Consider the following 20841-nt stretch of genomic DNA (forward strand, 5'->3'; position numbering starts at 1 on the left):
ATTAAGCTTTCATTTTTCATTCAAAGTGTATTGTATTGTCCTGCATGTGTTTATTGGCAACATATACAGGATCAAAACATAAGGGGAAGACATTTTATCCAAAACAAACATCTAAAGAAAAGAAAACAATTTTGGATCAGTCAATACTTGACTAAATGTGGTCATTCCACAAAAAACAATTGTCAATTTTCTTAAAAAATAAAAAGCCACAAACATGACACAAAAACCGTAGTCTAATGTACGATCTCATTACGTTTCAAAGTCTTTAGTTACTTCTACATTGATAGGTTGGTTTTTGTTTATTAGAAACAGGGCTTTTGCTTGGGAATAGTACATTGCGGCAATATTTCAGAACTGTATTTGGACCCCAGCTGGGCTTACTCAGGAACTGTAGTCAGGTAGAGAAGCCAATAGCAAGCTATAGAACCCTCACACAGTGGAGAGATGTCAGTATTTAATACTTTATCTGACACACAGCAACTGACAGCCTGAATGACACCCTAACTGCTAGAAAGATGGTCTCACAGTTATCAACTCTTCCACAAAATGTGATTGCAGAAGTGTACACCTCTCTCAATGATATCTATACACACCATATATCCCTCCTAATCTACGCCCTCAACCATTCTCTAACCAGCACTCCCAATCCGTCCCCCTCCGTCTTAAGTCAAGTCAACACACAATAACAGGCAGGCAGCCAGCCATACAAGGCTGGGTTGGGGTTGTGAATGGATCTGTAAGAGGGGTAGAATCACCCCTGACCTTTGCATGTCTCTGGTGCACAAGGGAACAATGTGCTTCACCACTGATCCAGGATCAGATAACTTCCAACCATTATGAGGATGAACAACTATCGGACCCTGGGTCAGTGGTAAGGGATCCTCCTCAGCTCTAGTGATGCTCTCCCTTCAGTCATCAGTGCTCTCCAGCACGCTCTGGCTCAGAGCCAGGTCCCAGTAGTGTTCTGTCCCATGCTTCTTAAAGTGTTCTCTAGCCATGTTCTCTGTAGGACACTGCTTAAACTTCATCTCCCCGTAGTTACGCTCCTTAGCCGTGCCCTGGGAGGAGGGAGGAGGAGAGGGGACAGATGGAGGCAGGAGAGAAAACAGCAGGGGAAGAAAGAGAAATACAAGGTTAGATCAGTCTATTCTGTGTTTACAATCAATCCATTTTAAAGAAGCCAGTTGTCCAAGATGAACATGATTATTATATGAAGCATGCATTACACTCCTGGAGCGTTAGTGAAATAAGATGTAATGGTTAACCACTCACCTCCCAGACCAGGCTGCATCTGTTGTTCTTCTTGGTCTCATCGTCTGCATCTGGATCTGACAGACAGAGAAAGGAAAACAGATTCAGAACCACAAGTACAGTGAAGTATTATGTAATATAAACAGTAAGACATACAGCGTGGATCATGAACTAGATTCATCTATGGGCCCATGTTTTCTTAAGCAGATGGTCAGAACATAATTACAAATCATTTGCAAATTGACCTCAAGAAGCTCATTCAGATATAACATTTGACTACAACATTTTCAAACCATGCTTACATTTGTATACGATCACATAGTGGCAAGAAAAAGTATGTGAACCCTTTGGAATTACCTGGATTTCTGCACAAATTGATCAAATTTGATCTGATCTTCATCTAAGTCACAACAATAGACAAAGTGTTCTTAAACTAATAACAAATTGTATTTTTCTTGTCTATATCAAATACCTAATTTAAACATTCACAGTGTAGGTTGGAAAAAGTATGAGCTCCTAGGCTAATGACTTCCCCAAAAGCTCATTGGAGTCTAGTGGTTAGAGCGTTGGGCTAGTAATCGAAAGGTTGCAAGTTCAAATCCCCGAGCGGACAAGGCAGTTGTTCCTAGGCCGTCATTGAAAATAAGAATTTGTTCTTAACTGACTTGACTAGTTAAATAAAAGGTAAAATAAAAAAAACCTGGAGTCCAATCAATGAGATGAGAGATGTTGGTTAGAGCTGCCTTGCCCTATAATTTTTTTTTTTTTTAAACTCACAAAATTTGAGTTTGCTATTCACAAAAAGCATTGTCTGATGTAAACCATGCCTCGAACAAAAGAGGATCTGACTTGCACAAAGCTGGAAAGGATTTACTCTCCCTAAGAGTAGCTGTCCTGCAAAGAGCACAGCGCAGAATGCTCAATGAGGCTAAGAAGAATCCTAGAGTCTCAGCTAAAGACTTACAGAAATCTCTGGAACATCTCTGTTGACGATATGTAAAACACTAAACACAAATGGTGTTCATGGGAGGACCGCTGTCCAAAAAACCCATTGCTGCACATCTGAAGTTTGCAAAAGTGCACCTGGATGTTTCACAGCACTACTGGCAAAATATTCTGTGGACAGATGAAACGACAGTTGATTTGTTTGGAAGCCACACAAAAGGCACAGTACACCAACATCAAAACCTCGTCCCAACTGTAAAGTATGGTGGAGCTGCTTTGCTGCTTCAGGGCCTGGACAGCTTGCTATTATCAACAGAAAAATGAATTCCCAAGTTTATCAAAACATTTTGCATGACAATGTTAGGCTATCTGTCCACCAATTGAAGCTCAGACGTTGGGTGATGCAACAGGACAATGACCCAAAACACAGAAGTAAATCAACAGAATGGCTTCAACAGAAGAAAATAGGCCTTCTGGAGTGGCCCAGTCAGAGTCCTGACCTCAACCCGATTGAGATGCTGTGGCATGACCTCAAGAGAGCATCCCAAGAATATTGCTGAACTGAAACAGTTTTGTAAAGAGGAATGGCACAAAATCCCTCCTGACCGTTGTGCAGGTCTGATCCGCAACTACAGAAAACATGTGGTTGAGGTTATTGCTGCCAAAGGAGGGTCAACCAGTTTTTAAAGCAGAGGATTCACATACTTCTTCCACCCTACACTGTGAATGTTTACACGGTGTGTTCAATAAAGACATGATTAGGTATAATTGTTTGAGTTATTAGTTTAAGACTTTGTCTATTGTTGTGACCTAGATGAAGATCAGATCACATTTTATGACCAATTTATGCAGAAATCCAGGTATTTCCAAAGGGTTCAAATACTTTGCCACTGTATACATCTTGTATGTTCGGAATACTTGAACAGATTTCCAAAAATTACAATCACTTGGCGTTGATTTGTTGCTGTTTTTAGTATTTTATGAGCCAATCAGTTGTGTTGTGACAAGGTTGATGGGGGTATACCGAAGATAGCCATATTTGGTAAATGACCAAGTCCATGTCATGACAAGAACAGCTCAAATAAGCAAAGAGAAATGACAGTCCATCATTACTTGAAGACATGAAGGTCAGTCAATAGGGAAATTAACAACTTTGAAAAAAAATTTGCGTGCAGTTGCAAAAACCATCAAGTGCTATGATGAAACTGGCTCTCATGAGGACTACCACAGGAAAGGAAGACCCAGAGTTACCTCTGCTGCAGAGGACAAGTTCATTAGAGTTACCAGCCTCAGAAATTGCAGCCCAAATAAATGCTTCAAAAGAGTTCAAGTAACAGACACATCTCAACATCAACTGTTCAGAGGAGACTGCATGAGTCAGGCCTTCATGGTCAAATTGCTGCAAAGAAACCACTACTAAAGGACACCATTAAGAAGAGACTTGCTTGGGTCGTGAAAGATGAGCAAAGGACATTAAACCATTATGTCCTTTGGTCTGGAGTCCAAATTTGAGTGTTTTGGTTCCAACCGCTGTGTCTTTGAGACGCAGAGTAGGTGAACGGATGATCTCTGCATGTGTGAAGCATGGCGATTGTGGTGTGATGGTGCTTTGCTGGTGACACTGTCAGTGATTTATTTAGAATTCAAGGCACAGCATGGCTACCACCGCATTCTACAGGCATACGTCATCCCATCTGGTTTGGGCTTAGTGGGACTATCATTTGTTTTTCAACAGGACAATGACCCACAACACACCTCCAGGCTGTGTAAGGGCTACTTGACCAACGAGAGTGATGGAGTGCATCAAATGACCTGGCCTCCGCAATCACCCGACCCCAACACAACTGAGATGGTTTGGGATGAGTTGGACAGCAGAGTGAAGGAAAAGCAGGCAACAAGTGCTCAGTGGAAACTCCTTCAAGACTGTTGGAAAAGCATACCTCATGAAGCTGGTTGAGATAATGCCAAGAGTGAGCAAAGCTGTCATTAAGGCAAAGGGTGGCTACTTTGAAGAATCTAAGACTTAAAATATATTTTGATTTGTTTAACACTTTTTTGGTTACTACATGATTCCATATATGTAATTTCATAGTCGTGACGTCTTCACTATTATTCTACAATGTAGAAAATAATACAAATGAAAGAAAAACCCTTGAATGAGGAGGTGCCCAACACTTTGACTGGTACTGTATATATAAATTACATTCTCACCATCTCTCTTGGAGTTGTGTTCTTCCCATTTGATTCTGCTCAACATGAGCCTCTTGAACTTCTTCTGGGCTTTGGGACCTGAGAGAACAGTACATGCATGCTCAGTCATGTAGTTAACTCTGGGGTAAAGAAGAACCCATTTACAGCAACAAGTCATAAGAAATGTTATGAGATTATCATGAGTAATTCATGGTAATTAAAGGCAACTTGAATGGTTCAGACTCAGTGCAAGTAGACCCCATTTAAAGAGACTAATATGGTCCCTCCCCTCCAGCCACCCCTCTCTCACCTCCCTCCACCACCACCATGTTGACGTCTCGGTGTAGCACCACGGTGCCCGTCAAGTACAGCTGGTTGGCGTTAGCTTCCACCTTAAACTTCTTAGCCGGGTTGTGGAGGTTACGGATCCTGAGGGAAAGCGAGGGGGTGAGCAAGCAAGTACGAATGAGTAGGAAAGGCACACGGACATACTAAGCCGTAAATAGTTACCTGTGCACAGAGACTTACCTAAACACAATAACATGCACACAAAACCTTACGCTATCCAGAGACAAACCCTAGCTCACCTATAGACTGAGATGTGAACTCCAAGACTCAGGTCCTCTTTCAGCTTCTTCACCTTCTTCTCTTTTCTCTGCTCGGTTGTGAGCTTCCGGGCTGCATTGGCCTCCTCATGGGCCCTGAGGACAAACACACAGACAGCTGGTTATGTAGTGAGAGATGTCATATGGAGGGAGAGGACAGAAATGGTGAGTCAGGAAGTGGGTGAAATAGGAGCAGTGATAGATGGGAGGCAGAAAAGAGGGGGAGAGAGAGCGAGGAGAAAAGGGTTAATAGATGAGGTAAGAGAAAGAGGGGACAATACAGAGAGAAATGTGTTGTGGTTTGACTTACTTCTGTCTCTTGGCCATCTGTGCTCTGACGTGGGCCTCTACCTTAGTGGGATCCTGTACTGCCTCCGTACCCAGCACTCTCATCAGGTTAGAGATGCGCACTGACGAGACAAACACACTCAAGGTCAGAGATGCACTGAAACGGGGAGGAGAGGAACACAGGCCTCAAATAGGACTACCACTCAGTAAAACTTCAAATTGAAAAGAAAAGCAGCATTACTTCAACAGCCCTGGTCTCTATCCTACCTTTAGGTTCTGGGGGGGGCATGAGCCCCAGTCGGACCTTCTCCTGAAGCTCTTTCTGTCCCTCCCTGCGAGTCTGTCTCCTCAGCTTCTTCTGTTCCTTCTTAGTCAGGTACACTCCCAGAGTCACTCCTGGCTTGTCTGTGTCCACTGGAGAGAGGAGACCAACACTTAGAGCTGCCTTCTCAAACTGAACAGTAATCTATTCCTCTCGGTCAGGTTGTCAACAAGGCGGCATGGCGCATCGTTCAGAAACATACAGCTCTTTTCCATAAAATATGTTTGAATTTTCAAACTAGTTTTCACCTGGAAGCCAGATAAAGGGTTTCTATCAAAACCAATCCCTTTGTCATGTGAAAACAGAATCCTAGTCATTACTCCACACGCTTAATTAGGTCACTTTTGTTTTGAGCCGACTTCGCCGTGGGCTTGAACAGGTCCCCTGGGTCACACCTGGACGGCAGCCCCGTTCCAAATAGAACGCAGTCAACTTTCAGCCCATGCAAAACACGCCTACACAGGCAGCCGGGTGAGATGAATCTAACCCACTGACTAATATCCAGGAGCCCTTATTGGGAGCTTGACATAAAAGTAACATCAAAGAAGGGATATGTGTGGTTACCTGGGGGGCTGATCTGAGCAGGGTGCTCCACCAGGTTTGTGACTCCAAACAACTCCATCGCCACAAAATTGGTCTCTGTGGATCTGAGAGAGAAAAGATGTGATCAGCACAACAAGAAGTCTGGAAAATGGTGGAGAGAGGACTTTCATGACAATTCTTCAAAAGGTATACAACTTGGATGTAGGTGTTAGGATGACTATATTGAGCTAGTAAAGTGGGGATTAAATGTGTAAAGACTCACAGGTCAATGTTGGAGGGGAGGATGTACGAGTCCCACCACTCAATGATGGGCACCTGCCCGTCCCCCAGCATCTTCTTGGGGGCAAAGAGGGCCAGCTTGGTGGAGGCCTGGATCCCAGTCTTCTTGGCTGCCTGGGCGATCTCTGTCTGCAGCTTCTCCAACTGGGCCTGGACAGGAGACAGAGGTGGTTTTGGTTGTTTAATTTCCATTTTGCAGTTAACTTCTCTAGGGTAGGGGCAGCATTTGGAATTTTGGATGAAAAGCATGCCCAAATTCAACTGCCTTCTACTCAAGCCCAGAAGATAGGATATGCATATAATTAGTGGATCTGGATAGAAAACACTCAAGTTTCCAAAACTTAAAATAATGTCTGTGAGTATAACAGAAATGATTTGGCAGAAATCATTCAGAAAGTAGGATTTTGTGTGTAGTTTTCTATTCAATGCCATTACAGTATCCATTGACTTAGGAGTAAAATTGCAGCTCCTATGCCTTCCACTAGATGTCAACAGTCCTTAGAAATTGTTTCAGGCTTGTATTCTGAAAAATGAGGGAGTAAGAGCAGTCTGAATGAGTGGACCCTGTCGTGTCAGAGCTTTTTCATGCGTGCGACCGAGAGAGTGCCTTTCTTGTTTACCTTCTATATTGACGTTATTGTCCGGTTGAAATATTATCGATTTAGGCTAAAAACAACCTGAGGATTGAATATAAACATTGTTTGACATGTTTCTATGAACTTTAAGGATACAATTTGGATTTTTTTGTCTGCCTGTTGTGACTGTGTTTGAGCCTGTGGATTACTGAAGAAAACTGAGGTTTTCAGATATAAAGAGAGACTTTATCGAACAAAAGGAATATTTATTGAATAAATGAATGTCTGAGTGCAAACATATGAAGATCATCAAAGGTAAGTGATTCATTCTCTCTCTATTTCTGACTTGTGTAACTATACTACTTGGCTGGTTACTGTTTGTAATGATTTGTCTGCTGGGCTATGTCCTCAAATAATTGTAAGGTATGCTTTCACCGTAAAACATTTTTTAAATCTGACACCGTGGTTGGATTCACAAGAAGTTAATCTTTAAACCCATGTAAAATAGTAATTTTTATAATGAGTATTTCTGTATTTGAATTTGGAGCTCTGCAATCTCACTGGATGTTGGCCAGGTGAGACGCTAGCGTCCCACCTACCCTAGAGAGGTTAATGTTACACTCTACAAATAGTTTTTTCCTCTCTGTGTATTGATCAATTGTTGTGAAACACTTTCAAAATAATAAAAGGCTATGGTGAGAGGTGAAAGGTGACGGGTCAGGGGTCAGATTTGGTACCTTAGTTCTGATCCTCTGGGCGATCTTCTCAAAGCGTCCCTGCTCATGGAACTTGAAGCCCTTCTTGGCTCGCTGGGCGGGTGCTATGTTAACACGCCCGTCAAAGTAGATAGTGGACTCCAGGTCCTCGCCAGGCTTCTCCTTCAACTGCTGTCGGAACTGCTCCCTCTTCACCGCACGGATATTAGCTGTGGATGGAGAGGAGATGAATGAACAGTCAGATATTAGCTGTGGATGGAGAGGAGATGAATGAACACAGTCAGATATTAGCTGTGGATGGAGAGGAGATGAATGAACAGTCAGACAGGTGACTGAAGATCGGGGAACAGAGCATGCTGATTGTGACAGTAGAGGAGAGTGTTGTACCTTTGAGGGTGGGCATGCGGTGTGTTAGCTCCACCTCGTTGCCGCTGGCATCCACGGTCCGACCCATATCATCCAGAATCAGAGGGGCCGGCTTGTTTGACTCACGGGCCTCTGCCACCTTCCTACACCCAAAACACACACAAAATCAGATGACATACATGTGTTAAGCCTCCCTGTAGTATGACATGTATTTGTGGAAGTGTCTAAAGTTGGGTCTGTGGTGTATGCTATACTCACGGTGGTGCTATCCCCATGGCGTGTAGGTTGGCCAGCGCCACCAGGTTATGAGGTCCTCCAGTGTTCCCAATGGCTCCCAGTATACCAGGCTTCATGGCTAACTGCGACTGGATGCGGGCCTGCAGCTCTGCAGCCTTCCTAGCCTTCTCGATGGCATCGTTCATGAAAGTAGCTGCCTGGGAGGGAGCGATGGACTGGGCCGAGCCCGAGGAGGGGGCAGAGGGAGCGGGGAGAAGATGAGAGGCGAAGGGGGGGTCTGGCTGGGGAGTGGGCAGGGGCAGCCTCTGGAGGGGGACAGGAGATTGTGATGAGACAGTAACAACACAAGTCCACAATATCTGTCAGACATCTACACTTTTCATTTATAAAGGAGGAGAAAATACAGCCAATCCTTCAAGAGAGGGAGAGAGTAGAGGAAGTTTAGTCTCACCTGCTGGGAAGACACTGGAACGAAGCTCAGCTGTTTCTTCCTCTCCTCTATCTGTCTGGTGGCAGCTTCCATCATCTGTTTGATCTGAGGACAGAGAGAGAGAGGGAATGAACACTGATTCATTTCACAAGGATCGTGACATGTCTGTATGTGAAGCAGGATCTTGGTACATGCGTGTTTCATATGGGAAACAGTGTGTATGTGAGTCTCTCTGTCTGTGTGTGTCTGGCTACCTGTATCTTAGTGAGCATGCCAGGGCTCTCAGTAGGGGGTGCAGGTAGGACCTCTGGTTCCTCCACCTCCTCGAAGCGGGGGACACGTTTCCTCTTCACCGGCACACCATCTCCTGCCTCGGGGACGTCCCGCCTCGCACCCACCTCCACCTCATCACCAAACACATCCTGGGGGAACATCAGTAGGCGGCAATGGCCTGAGGCTCGGCCTGAGGCTTAGCCAAGCAATCTAACCAATGTAATGAGTAATTTAAACAACCTCCTGGGAATATCCACTCACTGTTTCCTGCTCCCAGGGGAGATATGTATGACACTAACATAATAAAGATCAAGCCTTGAGACAATGACTTTCTGTAGATAACCAAGTTACTGAGTTGAAATCTCTGATAATGGTAGAAACTCACCTAGCCTATCATTTACACCCATTCAATCCCTTCTGATATCTGTGCCATCTCCATGGTCTAAACATGTCGGTAGCTACTGGTTACAGGATACAGGTTAATGTGTTCCATCTCCATGGTCTAGACATGTAGATAGCTACTAGTTACAACCTACAGGTTAACGTGGAACGTGTGGTACAACAGCAGCAGTGTGTGGTGAGGTCTACCTTCAGGTCTCTCTTGCGGTTCCTCTCCCCAGCACCCTTGTTCCCACGGGAATTACGGCTCTCCTCCAGGGCCTCAAATAGTCTCTCCACGAACCCACTGGCAGACTCATCCAGGAATGGACGCAGCTGGTCTGATGGGTCAAAGGTTAGGAGTCAAGGGTCAAATATAACATTTAAAGACTGCTGAACAGTTATCTATTTGAGTCAGACCCACAAAAAAACAGACGTTCTGGAAAAATATGCTAACAAAACAGATAAGACAGCGTACAACACAGCTTTTCTGCCACAATTTCAGTGTAACATGTCACACACCAACTGCCCTCATAATCCCCCTCTCACACACCTGTGGTCTTCCTCTTGTCCAGGCCCTTGCCTACACAGTGCAGGGCCGCAGTAACGACAGTAGGCTCAGAGAACCCCAGCACCTTCTTCACGGTCCGTTCCACCCAGGGCCGTAGCTCCTCCACCTCCCGTTTAGGAAGAGACATCGTCTACAACACAACTGTAGTCGGTAAACAAACAAACTGAAACAGACAAACTTCTTAGCTAGCCAAGTAGCTAACGTTAACCTTAGTGGCATGGATAGGTGATCAGCAAAGTTGACAAACAGATCAACGTCACGTGTATCTGCCCAGCTAAGTTAGCTACTAAAAGTTATGGTTGGTTTGCTTGCCAAGTTAACAAACACTTGCTGTTTGTTTCCCTTGCCTGTTCACATTTCACCTGTCAACACAGATTTTTGCCAGTGTTGGCTATTTAACTAGTTAGGGCTCAACTACTAGCTAACTTGCTAGCTATGTCTCAACTATTAGCTAGCATTGAACTCTTGTAGCTAGCTAGCAAGCTACAAAAGTCTGATTCCCCCGTGCGGTGAGATCAACTTACCAACCAGACGATTATATCCTCTTATATCAGTTATATTCTAAAACATTAATATTAAAAGATAGAAATACATAATAAATCCAAGCCGCTGTGAACAAACTTTCAGTTAGCGCGGCGTTCACACGACGTTCTGAATTCAGAACCCGGAAGCGGAAACACGTGAGGTACCGTCTTTCTACTGTTAGTACTTGTTCGTTGTTTCCGCCTATCGTGAATCAATCATAAAATCAACACGTGAATAATAGTTGTTATTTATTTAACTATGCAAGTCAGTTAAGAACACATTATAATTGACAATGACGGCCTACCAAGATGCCTCCTGCGGGGACGGGGCTGGGATTAAAAATGTACAATAAAATATATGACAAAACACATCACGACAAGAGAGACACCACAACACTAAACAAAGAGAGACATAAAACAACAACATAGTATGGTAGCAGCACAATACATGGTACAAACATTTTTGGGCACAGACAACAGCACAAAGGGCAAGAAGGTAGAGACAACAATACATCACGCGAAGCAGCCACAACTGTCAGTAAGCGTGTCCAAAATGTAGTCTTTGAATGAAGAGATGGCGATATAACGGACCAGTTTGAGGGTTTTTGTGCAGCTTGTTCCAGTCGCTAGCTGCAGCGAACTGAAAAGAGGAGCGACCCAGGGAGGTGTGTGCTTTGGGGACCTTTAACAGAATGTGACTGGCAGAACGGGTGTTGTACGTGGAGGATGAGGACTGCAATATGTTTCTTAGCTAGGGGGGTGAGGCCAAAGATAATAAAAAGAGCCTATGCTGCAGGCAGAGTACCTTCATCAAAATACAGATTTTCCAGAGGTAGTCTACAATTTTACCACTCACCGTGTATTTGACACAGATGATTGTCTTGTTGTAGCAGTTTGTCACTTGAATACAAGAGTGTGTTCAGTTCGATTGAACCTTTGCTACGTTTCATATAGATGTATACTGAACGGCACGTTCCCCCAAAACGTTCAGATCAAATGTGTCACATTCTTTGGAAACAACAGGTGTGGACTAACAGTGACATTCTTTCTTACGGGCTCTTCCCCTATATTAGTACCGAGTCGATATTCAGGGGTATATACGGTCATTGAGGTAGATATGTACATAATGTATAATGGGAATAAAGTGACAGATAGTAAACAGTAGCAGCAGCGTTGGCTATGTGATAAGTCAAAATAATACCCAGGGATCGTTACAATAAGTTAGTGCAAAAAAGGGCAATGCAGATAGTCTGGGTAGCTATTTGATAACTATTTAGCAGTCTTTTGGTCTTTGGCCGTTTTTATTGAACAGACTTTGAGGTACGTTTGCTCCGTTTTTGTGGGTTTGGCTTAAAGCAATGAGTGACGTATTTAAAGAGAAGCCAAGCATTTTCATCCACAACCCCTCCCCGTATTTTAATTGGTCGTTCAGTACCCCCGTTTCCGTTTAATTGAACGTTACTCTACTTTTTTTCGTACTGAACGCAGCCCAATAGTAGGCAACGCTACTTTATTGCAATTTGGATTGTCGGCCACCAGTCGGGAGTAGAGTGACGTTATAGGCTACAGCCTAGGTCGGCCTTGTCAATTGAACTTCCATTTCGAATAAAATATATACACTCAGACATAGATACATCTGCATTAATGCGTTTTTTCAATCACTACGTGATGCGTAAACAAACAAATTCATAGAATTGGTTGAAAACACTGGCTAATGTTGAAGATGCCGCCTTGTTTATTTGGTTATTTCCTTTCCGCGCCATCTTTTACTCTTTCTCTCCTTTTCCTCCTGGCGCGTGATGTAGGTCATCTGAGTCCAGTAGTAGTAGTTTGAGCACGAGAGCTGCAGTGTGAGCCGGGGGCTATCCCCCGTCTGCCGGATTACATGCAACGCTCTCCCGCCCCTCTCCACCCTCTAGTGTACTCCCTCCCTTCCCTCTCCACCTCTCCCCGTCCCTAGTACAACTACTGCAGTAGTGTTTTAGAACCCTTGCACTGCTGTTCTATAATGATCTAGGCCTACTACTGTAACTGTACTGTGCTGTACAGCCAAATAGTACAAACACCACTCTTTTTCTTTGGAATTCAGTTTTTTATTATTTACTCTCTCTATCTTTCATTCTCATTCCAACCTCTTTTTATATCTCCATATTTCTCTCACTTTGACAGGGCTCTCTCACACACAAAGCATACACATCTTTCCAATTCATCCTCCTCACATGCAGTGATGGACTGACTGAATGCCCTGGCAAAAATTAGTTTGGTTAAAAAATGACACCTTTTAAAAATAATTATTTCACCTTTATTTAACCAGGTAGGCTAGTAGAGAACAAGTTCTCATTTACAACTGCGACCTGGCCAAGATTAAGCAAAGCAGTGTGACACAAACAACAACACAGAGTTACACATGGAATAAACAAACATACAGTCAATAACACAATAGAGAAAAAAAAGTCTACATACAGTGTGTGCAAATTAGGTAAAATAAGGGAGGTAAGGTAATAAATAGGCCATAGTGACAAAATAATTACAATTTAGCAATTAAACACTGGAGTGATAGATGTGCAGAAGATGAATGTGCAAGTAGAGATACTGGGGTGCAAAGGAGCAAAACAATAAATAACAGTATGGGGATGAGGTAGTTGGATGGGCTATTTACAGGTGGGCTATGTACAGGTGCAGTGATCTGTGAGCTGCTCTGACAGCTAGTGCTTAAAGTTAGTGAGGGAGATATGGGTCTCCAGCTTCAGTGATTTTTGCAATTAGTTCCAGTCATTGGCAGCAGAGAACTGGAAGGAAAGACAGCCAAAGGAGGGATTGGCTTTGGGGTGACCAGTGAAATATACCTGCTGGAGCACATGCTACAGGTGGGTGCTGCTATGGTGACCAGTGAGCTGAGATAAGGCAGGGCTTTACCAAGCAAATACTTATAGATGACCTGGAGCCAGTGGGTCTGGCGACGAATATGAAGCGAGGGCCAGCCAACGAGAGCATACAGGTCGCAGTGGTGGGTAGTATATGGGCTTTGGTGACAAAACTGATGGCACTGTGATAGACTGCATCCAATTTTCTGAGTAGAGTGTTGGAGGCTATTTTGTAAATTACTTCGCCAAAGTCAAGGATCGGCAGGAGTCAGTTTTCCGAGGGTATGTTTGGCAGCATGAGTGAAGGATGCTTTGTTTGCGAAATAGGAAGCTGATTCTAGATTTAATGTTGGATTGGAGATGCTTAATGTGAGTCTGGAAGGAGAGTTTACAGTCTAACCAGACACCTAGGTATTTGTAGTTGTCCACATATTCTAAGTCAGAACCGTCCAGAGTAGTGATGCTGGACGGGCGGGCAGGTGCGGGCAGCGATCGGTTGAAGAGCATGCATTTAGTTTTACTTGCATTTAAGAGCAGTTGGGAGGCCACGGAAGGAGAGTTGTATGGCATTGAAGCTCGTCTGGAGGTTAGTTAACACATTGTCCAAAGAAGGGCCAGAAGTATACAGAGTGGTGTCGTCTGCATAGAAGTGGATCAGAGAATCATCAGCAGAAAGAGCGACATCATTGATGTATACAGAGAAAAGAGTCAGCCTGAGAATTGAACCCTGTGGCACCTCCATAGAGACTGCCAGAGGTCCGGACAACAGGCCCTCCGATTTGACACACTGAACTCTGTCTGAGATGTCTGTCTGACATCCCACTAGCCAGCCCATTATATAACAGCATCATGGCACAATGTGACTGTACCGCACACAGACCCCTCAACCCCTCTCCCCACACACTCACTCACGCACACAATATCACAAATACCCTCACCCCATCCACACTCGACCCCGACCCCCCCACCACAAAACACACACACACAGACTATCAATGGTGTCTTCATAGTACTCAGTAGCACCCGCAGTACATGGCACTATTTTGTGGTCGCTGGTTGAATGGAGGGGCTGTGTATGAATGCAACCTCTATCCTTTGGTCTGGTTTGAGAAAAAGCTTCATCCTTATTCATCAGATAACATTACTGTCAGTGTTGTGTTTTATTCTATAATGTTTTCATTTGAAGGGCACATAAACTGAGTATACCAAACATTAGTAGTATTTACCTAATATTGAGTTGCACAGGGATGCTGGCCCATGTTGACTACAATACTTCCCACAATTGTCTCAAGTTGGCTAGATGTCCTTTGGGTGGTGGACCATTCTTGATACACACGGGAAGCTGTTGAGCGTGAAAACCCCAGCAACGTTGCAGTTCTTGGAACAAACCGGTGCGCCTGGCACCTACTACCATACCCCGTTCAAAGGCACTTAAATCTTTTGTCTTGCCTGTTCACCCTCTGAATGGCACACATACACAATGGAATGGCATCAAACTATGTGATTCCCCAGCCCAGCAGATCAGGTGGCGTTTCATCATTCTAACCCAGTTGTAGTCCTGTGTGTCTGACAGTGGCTCTAAATCATTCTAGAAGGTTCCGGTACCAGGGGACTCTGGGTCACGCTGCTGTATACACTTCTCCAAACCCTGTGTGTGTGTGTGTGTGTGTTCACTTCACACCAAACTGAGCTGCATGCCACAGCACTGAGCCACGGCCCCTAATACACACACAGATGGGCAGAGTGTACCAGTCCTCAGGGTGTGTGTGCATGCGTGTGCATGCGTGTGGGTTGTCAAGGTACATGCAAAATAACCCTCATTTACATACTCAGCAGAAGCAAGCATTATACCTCTTTCACCATCCTGCTTTCACCCTTTCACAATTTCTCTCTCTCTCATCCCACCTTTTTCTCTTTGTCTCTCATTCAGTCACTCTGCTTCAATAATTGAGAAGTCATGTAAGATGGTGTCACCATGAGGATCGTAGCATGACTCTTCCCTAAATATCCCCACATTGTGTTATGAGAGACTTCTGTGTCCTTGAAAATATGGTCCACATCATGTATTTTAGTCTGCCCCCTGCTGATGACATCATAATGGCCACCAATCAAGGACAAATTTGATATGTCTGCTATCTAAATATTTAAATCCTTTAAAATGTTTATCTATATATCCCTTAAACAGTAGGTTCAGTAGTGTGGAGGTTAACTCTATTCCCTCTCTTGTTATTGCAGTTCATAGGCAGGACTAGTGTAGTGATGGTTAACTCTATGCCCCCTATTGGTAGTGTGCATGTTTAATACAGATGAACATTGTTTTGAGACTAGTCAGCATTCAGCCCTGGAGGATTTGGGTGAGTGCAAGTGCAAGTAAGTGTGTGTGTGTGTGTGGGTGCGTGTGTGTGTGTGTGTGCGGGTGTGTGTGTGTGCGGGTGTGTGTCTGTCTGTCTGTCTGTCTGTCTGTCTGTGTGTGTGTGTGTGTGTGTGCGTGTGCGTGTGCGTGTGTGTGTGTGTGAGTGTGTGTGTGGTCAGTAGTAGAGTACAGCATGGCTTGCCTCGCGTGACTTCTAATGGAGCACAGTGAATGAACACAGCAGGCGCAGAGAGAGACAGAGAGAGACACAGCGAGAGGGATAGAGAGACAAGAGAACGAGACAGAGAGAGGGATAGAGAGACAAGAGAGAGAGACAGAGAGAGGGATAGAGAGACAAGAGAGAGAGACAGAGAGAGGGATTGAGAGACAGAGAGAGAGTGTATACAGTGTGTACATATATATATATATATATATATATATATAATATGACATTTGTAATGTCTTTATTGTTTTGAGACTTCTGTATGTGTAATGTTTACTGTTAATTGTTATTGTTTATTTCACTTTTGTATATTATCTACCTCACTTGCTTTGGAAATGTTAACACATGTTTCCCATGCCAATAAAGCCCCTTGAATTGAATTGAATTGAATTGAGTGGTGGAGGGTTCCAAACCAGCCATGTTTCTCAAATGTCAAATTTTGAAGTTGTTCCAAATGTCAAATTTCAAAGTGTTTAGGATTAAGTGTAGGCATTAACTCCACATTTTTAGGTTAGGCATTAACTCCGAAATCTTAAGGTTAGGCATTATCTCTGAATGGTTTTGGCACCAAAGGCAGATGCTTAGGCATTAATTACGAATTAACTCCAAAATCTTAAGGTGAGGCATTAACTGAGAATGGTTAAGGTAAGGGTTAAGGTTTGGGATAGGCTTAAAACAAAAATAACTTTCTATTGCTGGATTTGAACATGTAACTTTTGGTACCAGAGGTAGATGCTTATGTATGGCACATAACAGCTAGGGCAAAAACCAAAACATTTACCCCTTGGAGTACCCAGGACCGGGTTTGGTCAACACTGCCCTACATACCGGTCTTGACGAGAAGGAAAAAAACTGTCTGGAGGTTCTCTTCTGCACTGTTCAACCAATCCAGTAACTGTGGAGGAGGAGTTGACATGGAGTGTCGCCTTGTTAGCGTCCAAAAGTCATGTCACAGGCTCTCTCTCCATTTCCCCTGAAAACCGGAACATCCGGTCGTTGGAGACTTGGCAGAGGCTACACAGCTCTAGTATTACTCTGGGGGGAGGGGTTTGGCTGAGAAGTGTTGTACACACTGAAACATTTTAGAAATAACAATTTTCTATGTTCTGTATATTCACCCTTTGCTGACTGTTTTATTTTTAAGGCAATGCTGAGCTGATCTGTGTTGGGAGGCTCTGTCTGGCATAACATTGGAGTTAATTCATTCTAGGCTGTGTGGTGGGTGGGGGAGGAGGTTATCTTTTGACTTTCTTTAATTCAAATGTTCTAAATAAGGAATACATCTAAACACACACAAAATAAACACTACATTCTACTTCTTGCCTAAACCCCACTCAGCAGTCATGTCATCATGTTTCCTCTATGTGCCCTCTACATATCCACTCCTCTTTCTGCCCCTCCTCTTCCTCCCTTCCTCCTGCCCTTGCTTCTCTAGCTAAAAACTGCATGGATACAAGGGGGGGCTGTGGAGGGAAGCAGGGGGGAGGCGGTCTTTGTTGTTGTAGCTTAGAATCAGTCAGTGTGTCAGAAGAGATTGGTCCGGTACTGAAGCAGCCAGTCACTGTCAGGGGATGTGTGCGAGTCCACACCTGAGTTTTGTAACTTGTATGTGTTTCTGTGCGTGTGAGTTTATTTGTTTGTGAATGTTGGTTGGTGGAGGATGGGATGGCAGTGCTCTATCCTGTCTGTCTGAGCTTGGAGAACCACACCCTCTCAGATTTCTGCTCCCTAACTCAACGTTAAACTCCATGGATACGCTGCCTGTTGGGGAGGAGCAGGGATGGAAGAGTCCAGCACTGAATTTAAAACGGAGTTAATGACATGGCACACAGTAACTCAATGGGTGGTTGTTAGTGTTTTTGTCAAATTACAACTTCAATAGCAATAATAATTTAATAAAAACCTAATAAAAAAGTAAACTTTAGTAGGTATTCAGTTTGTTATAAGAAAATATATAGAGTTTAATTTATAATTGGATGTTTGTGTATTTGAATTAAACAGAATGTTCAGTCTCCATTGTGACAATGTCAGCATAGGTGTCATGTCTAGGGCCCTGTGTTTTGGACAATCATCTTTAGTTAAAGCTTTTTCATCAAACTGTCCCCTTTTCTTTTTATGTCAGGTGGTCCAGCACCATCCTCAGACAATTTGTTACATTTTTGATGTAATTCAAATTTCTGGGAAAGGCTTCAAATAAAGGTTCAAATCTAGGTCATGTGACATGATTACCCAAAACACAGGGGCTGTGTTCCAAACACGTAAAAGACACACCCTCCTCCACTTACCCTTGCCTTATGCCCTTGGGGGAATCCCCGCGGCCATCTTTTCCATTGGTCCAAACAATTAGCCAAGTAAGCAAAGTTGGCAATGTAAGACCCTCAGCTCTCATTTGCGATTGAGTGTGCGAGTGTACAATTCTGTTCACTCCGGGGCTTGAAATGCCCCATAATTCAATTTGCGATGATTGTACATCCGCTAAGAAAAGTCAGCCAAAACGTACAACCAACATTAATATGGAGAAGTCAACATACAAGTGTAAGTAAAAACAAATGTAAATAAGTTAGACATTTTGCTACTAATGCACATGACGGCAAAAACACGTATGGTAAAAGTAATGATGTTTTTGTTTGGTTAGCTTTTAGAAACATTAGCTAGCGCATACAACTTTCCCTGACATCGCAATATAATCATTTTCGATTTACCTGATATCTTCAGATGGCTGGTATTCGATGTCTGCGGAGGTGTTGTCTTCTAGCCAAGATATGAAATGTAATCATAATTGACTGTAGCGCATATAAAGCACACACAACAGCTACCGGTGGTTCCATGATGACTGACAACACAACAGCTACCGGTGGTTCCATGATGACTGACAACACAACAGCTACCGGCGGTTCCATGATGACTGACAACACAACAGCTACCGGTGGTTCCATGATGACTGACAACACAACAGCTACCGGTGGTTCCATGATGACTGACAACACAACAGCTACCGGTGGTTCCATGATGACTGACAACACAACAGCTACCGGCGGTTCCATGATGACTGACAACACAACAGCTACCGGTGGTTCCATGATGACTGACAACACAACAGCTACCGGTGGTTCCATGATGACTGACAACACAACAGCTACCGGTGGTTCCATGATGACTGACAACACAACAGCTACCGGTGGTTCCATGATGACTGACAACACAACAGCTACCGGTGGTTTCATGATGACTGACAACACAACAGCTACCGGTGGTTCCATGATGACTGACAACACAACAACTACCGGTGGTTCCATGATGACTGACAACACAACAGCTACCGGTGGTTCCATGATGACTGACAACACAACAGCTACCGGTGGTTCCATGATGACTGACAACACAACAGCTACCGGTGGTTCCATGATGACTGACAACACAACAGCTACCGGTGGTTCCATGATGACTGACAACACAACAGCTACCGGTGGTTTCATGATGACTGACAACACAACAGCTACCGGTGGTTCCATGATGACTGACAACACAACAGCTACCGGTGGTTCCATGATGACTGACAACACAACAGCTACCGGTGGTTCCATGATGACTGACAACACAACCGTGGGACTGACGAATTTCCGGGCAAGGGCGGTCCATTTAAAATGTATTCATTCCTCATGCCCTGCAAGTGTCAACTCATCAGACATCATGATTCATCATCAGAAGTGTCCACTTAATTTGAAGCCTGATTGGAGAGGGTGTGTCTTTTAAGTGTTTGAAATGCAGCCATGGCCAAAGTCATGTCATGTTCCATCAGTTTCACAGTTGACTATCTCTGATCATGTGTCCACAGTGAGTGTTTGTGTATTTTCAGTTCTTCAGAGCATCTGGGATAGCATATGTGTGTCTTTAGGCAGACATATTTTAATTTGGAGGGGTACCTCATCTGATTTAGGTGTGTGTGTGTATCCAGTATCCTCCTCCAGACTGCTAGGATGTAACTCGTACAGTATATGTACAGTATTAACACTTTTGACTTGCCTCCTTCGATCCCCCTCTGAGAGGATAACGCCACACACACACACACACACACACACACACACACACACACACACACACACACACACACACACACACACACACACACACACACACACACACACCTCAATCAGATTAGGTAGAAATATGTATGCATCCAGCATATCCATCAGTGTAGTGTTATGTAACTGTACAATGAAAGTAGTAGATTTCATGTTAATGTCATGTAGTAAATAAGCACATAGATTACGTAGTAGAGGAGGCAGGCCAGGCAGCAGCTGGGAGGAGGATAACCCCCCCCCCCCCCCCTTAAGATTACCGAGGCTCAGTCTAATAACAGACCCATTTCTCACTCCCTGTTACCCCCCTTTCTCTCTCTTTCCTCCCTTCCCCTTTCCGAAATGTACAAACTCTAAATCCACACCCCATCGAGTCACATCTGCTCCCTCAGTGCTGTAAACTACTCTTTAGGACTACCCAACATACCAACACACTCTAACCCAGCATACCAACACACTCTAACCCAGCATACCAACACACTCTAACCCAACATACCAACACACTCTAACCCAGCATACCAACACACTCTAACCCAACATACCAACACACTCTAACCCAACATACAACACACTCTAAACCAACACACTCTAACCCAGCATACCAATACACTCTAACCCAGCATACCAACACACTCTAACCCAACATACCAACACTCTATCCCAACATACCAACACACTCTAACACAACATACCAACACACTCTAACCCAACACACTCTAACCCAACATACCAACACACTCTAACCCAACATACCAACACACTCTATCCCAACATACCAACACACTCTAACCCACATACCAACACACTCTAACCCAGCACACTCTAACCC

General features: G+C 44.0%; 1 protein-coding gene across 3 annotated transcripts; it reads right to left on the minus strand.

Annotated features, from left to right (window-relative positions):
• Positions 1-7: 7 nt before the first annotated feature.
• Positions 8-10652, minus strand: LOC110536367 (U4/U6 small nuclear ribonucleoprotein Prp3). Of its 3 annotated transcripts, none has more exons than XM_021622120.2 (17): positions 10494-10652; positions 9952-10099; positions 9609-9739; positions 9002-9169; positions 8769-8852; positions 8339-8622; positions 8102-8223; positions 7736-7923; positions 6407-6573; positions 6166-6248; positions 5547-5693; positions 5302-5401; positions 4974-5087; positions 4697-4815; positions 4408-4485; positions 1273-1328; positions 8-1058 (listed from the first exon to the last, which is right to left on the minus strand). In XM_021622120.2, exons 2-17 carry the CDS (start codon positions 10094-10096, stop codon positions 909-911), a joined length of 2136 nt encoding a protein of 711 aa, XP_021477795.1. In that variant the 5' UTR covers positions 10097-10099; positions 10494-10652; the 3' UTR covers positions 8-908. The 3 variants fall into 3 exon arrangements, with proteins under 3 accessions (XP_021477795.1, XP_036795885.1, XP_036795893.1); XM_036939990.1 differs by having other exon boundaries at positions 9952-10110; positions 10494-10650; XM_036939998.1 differs by lacking the exon at positions 10494-10652 and having other exon boundaries at positions 9952-10117.
• Between the last annotated feature and the right edge of the window lie 10189 nt (positions 10653-20841).

Source organism: Oncorhynchus mykiss, chromosome 2 (assembly GCF_013265735.2).
Source record: "Oncorhynchus mykiss isolate Arlee chromosome 2, USDA_OmykA_1.1, whole genome shotgun sequence".
NCBI classification, from domain to species: domain Eukaryota; kingdom Metazoa; phylum Chordata; class Actinopteri; order Salmoniformes; family Salmonidae; genus Oncorhynchus; species Oncorhynchus mykiss.

Excerpts from the sequence above, each read along its gene's own strand:
- LOC110536367 (XM_021622120.2), bottom strand. The coding sequence starts at position 10,096 with ATGTCTCTTCCTAAACGGGAGGTGGAGGAGCTACGGCCCTGGGTGGAA. Across the intron at positions 9,740-9,951 it reads GGACAAGAGGAAGACCACAG|ACCAGCTGCGTCCATTCCTG; the intron begins GTGTGTGAGAGG and ends TTGACCCATCAG. Across the intron at positions 4,816-4,973 it reads GTTCACATCTCAGTCTATAG|GATCCGTAACCTCCACAACC; the intron begins GTGAGCTAGGGT and ends GCTTTCCCTCAG.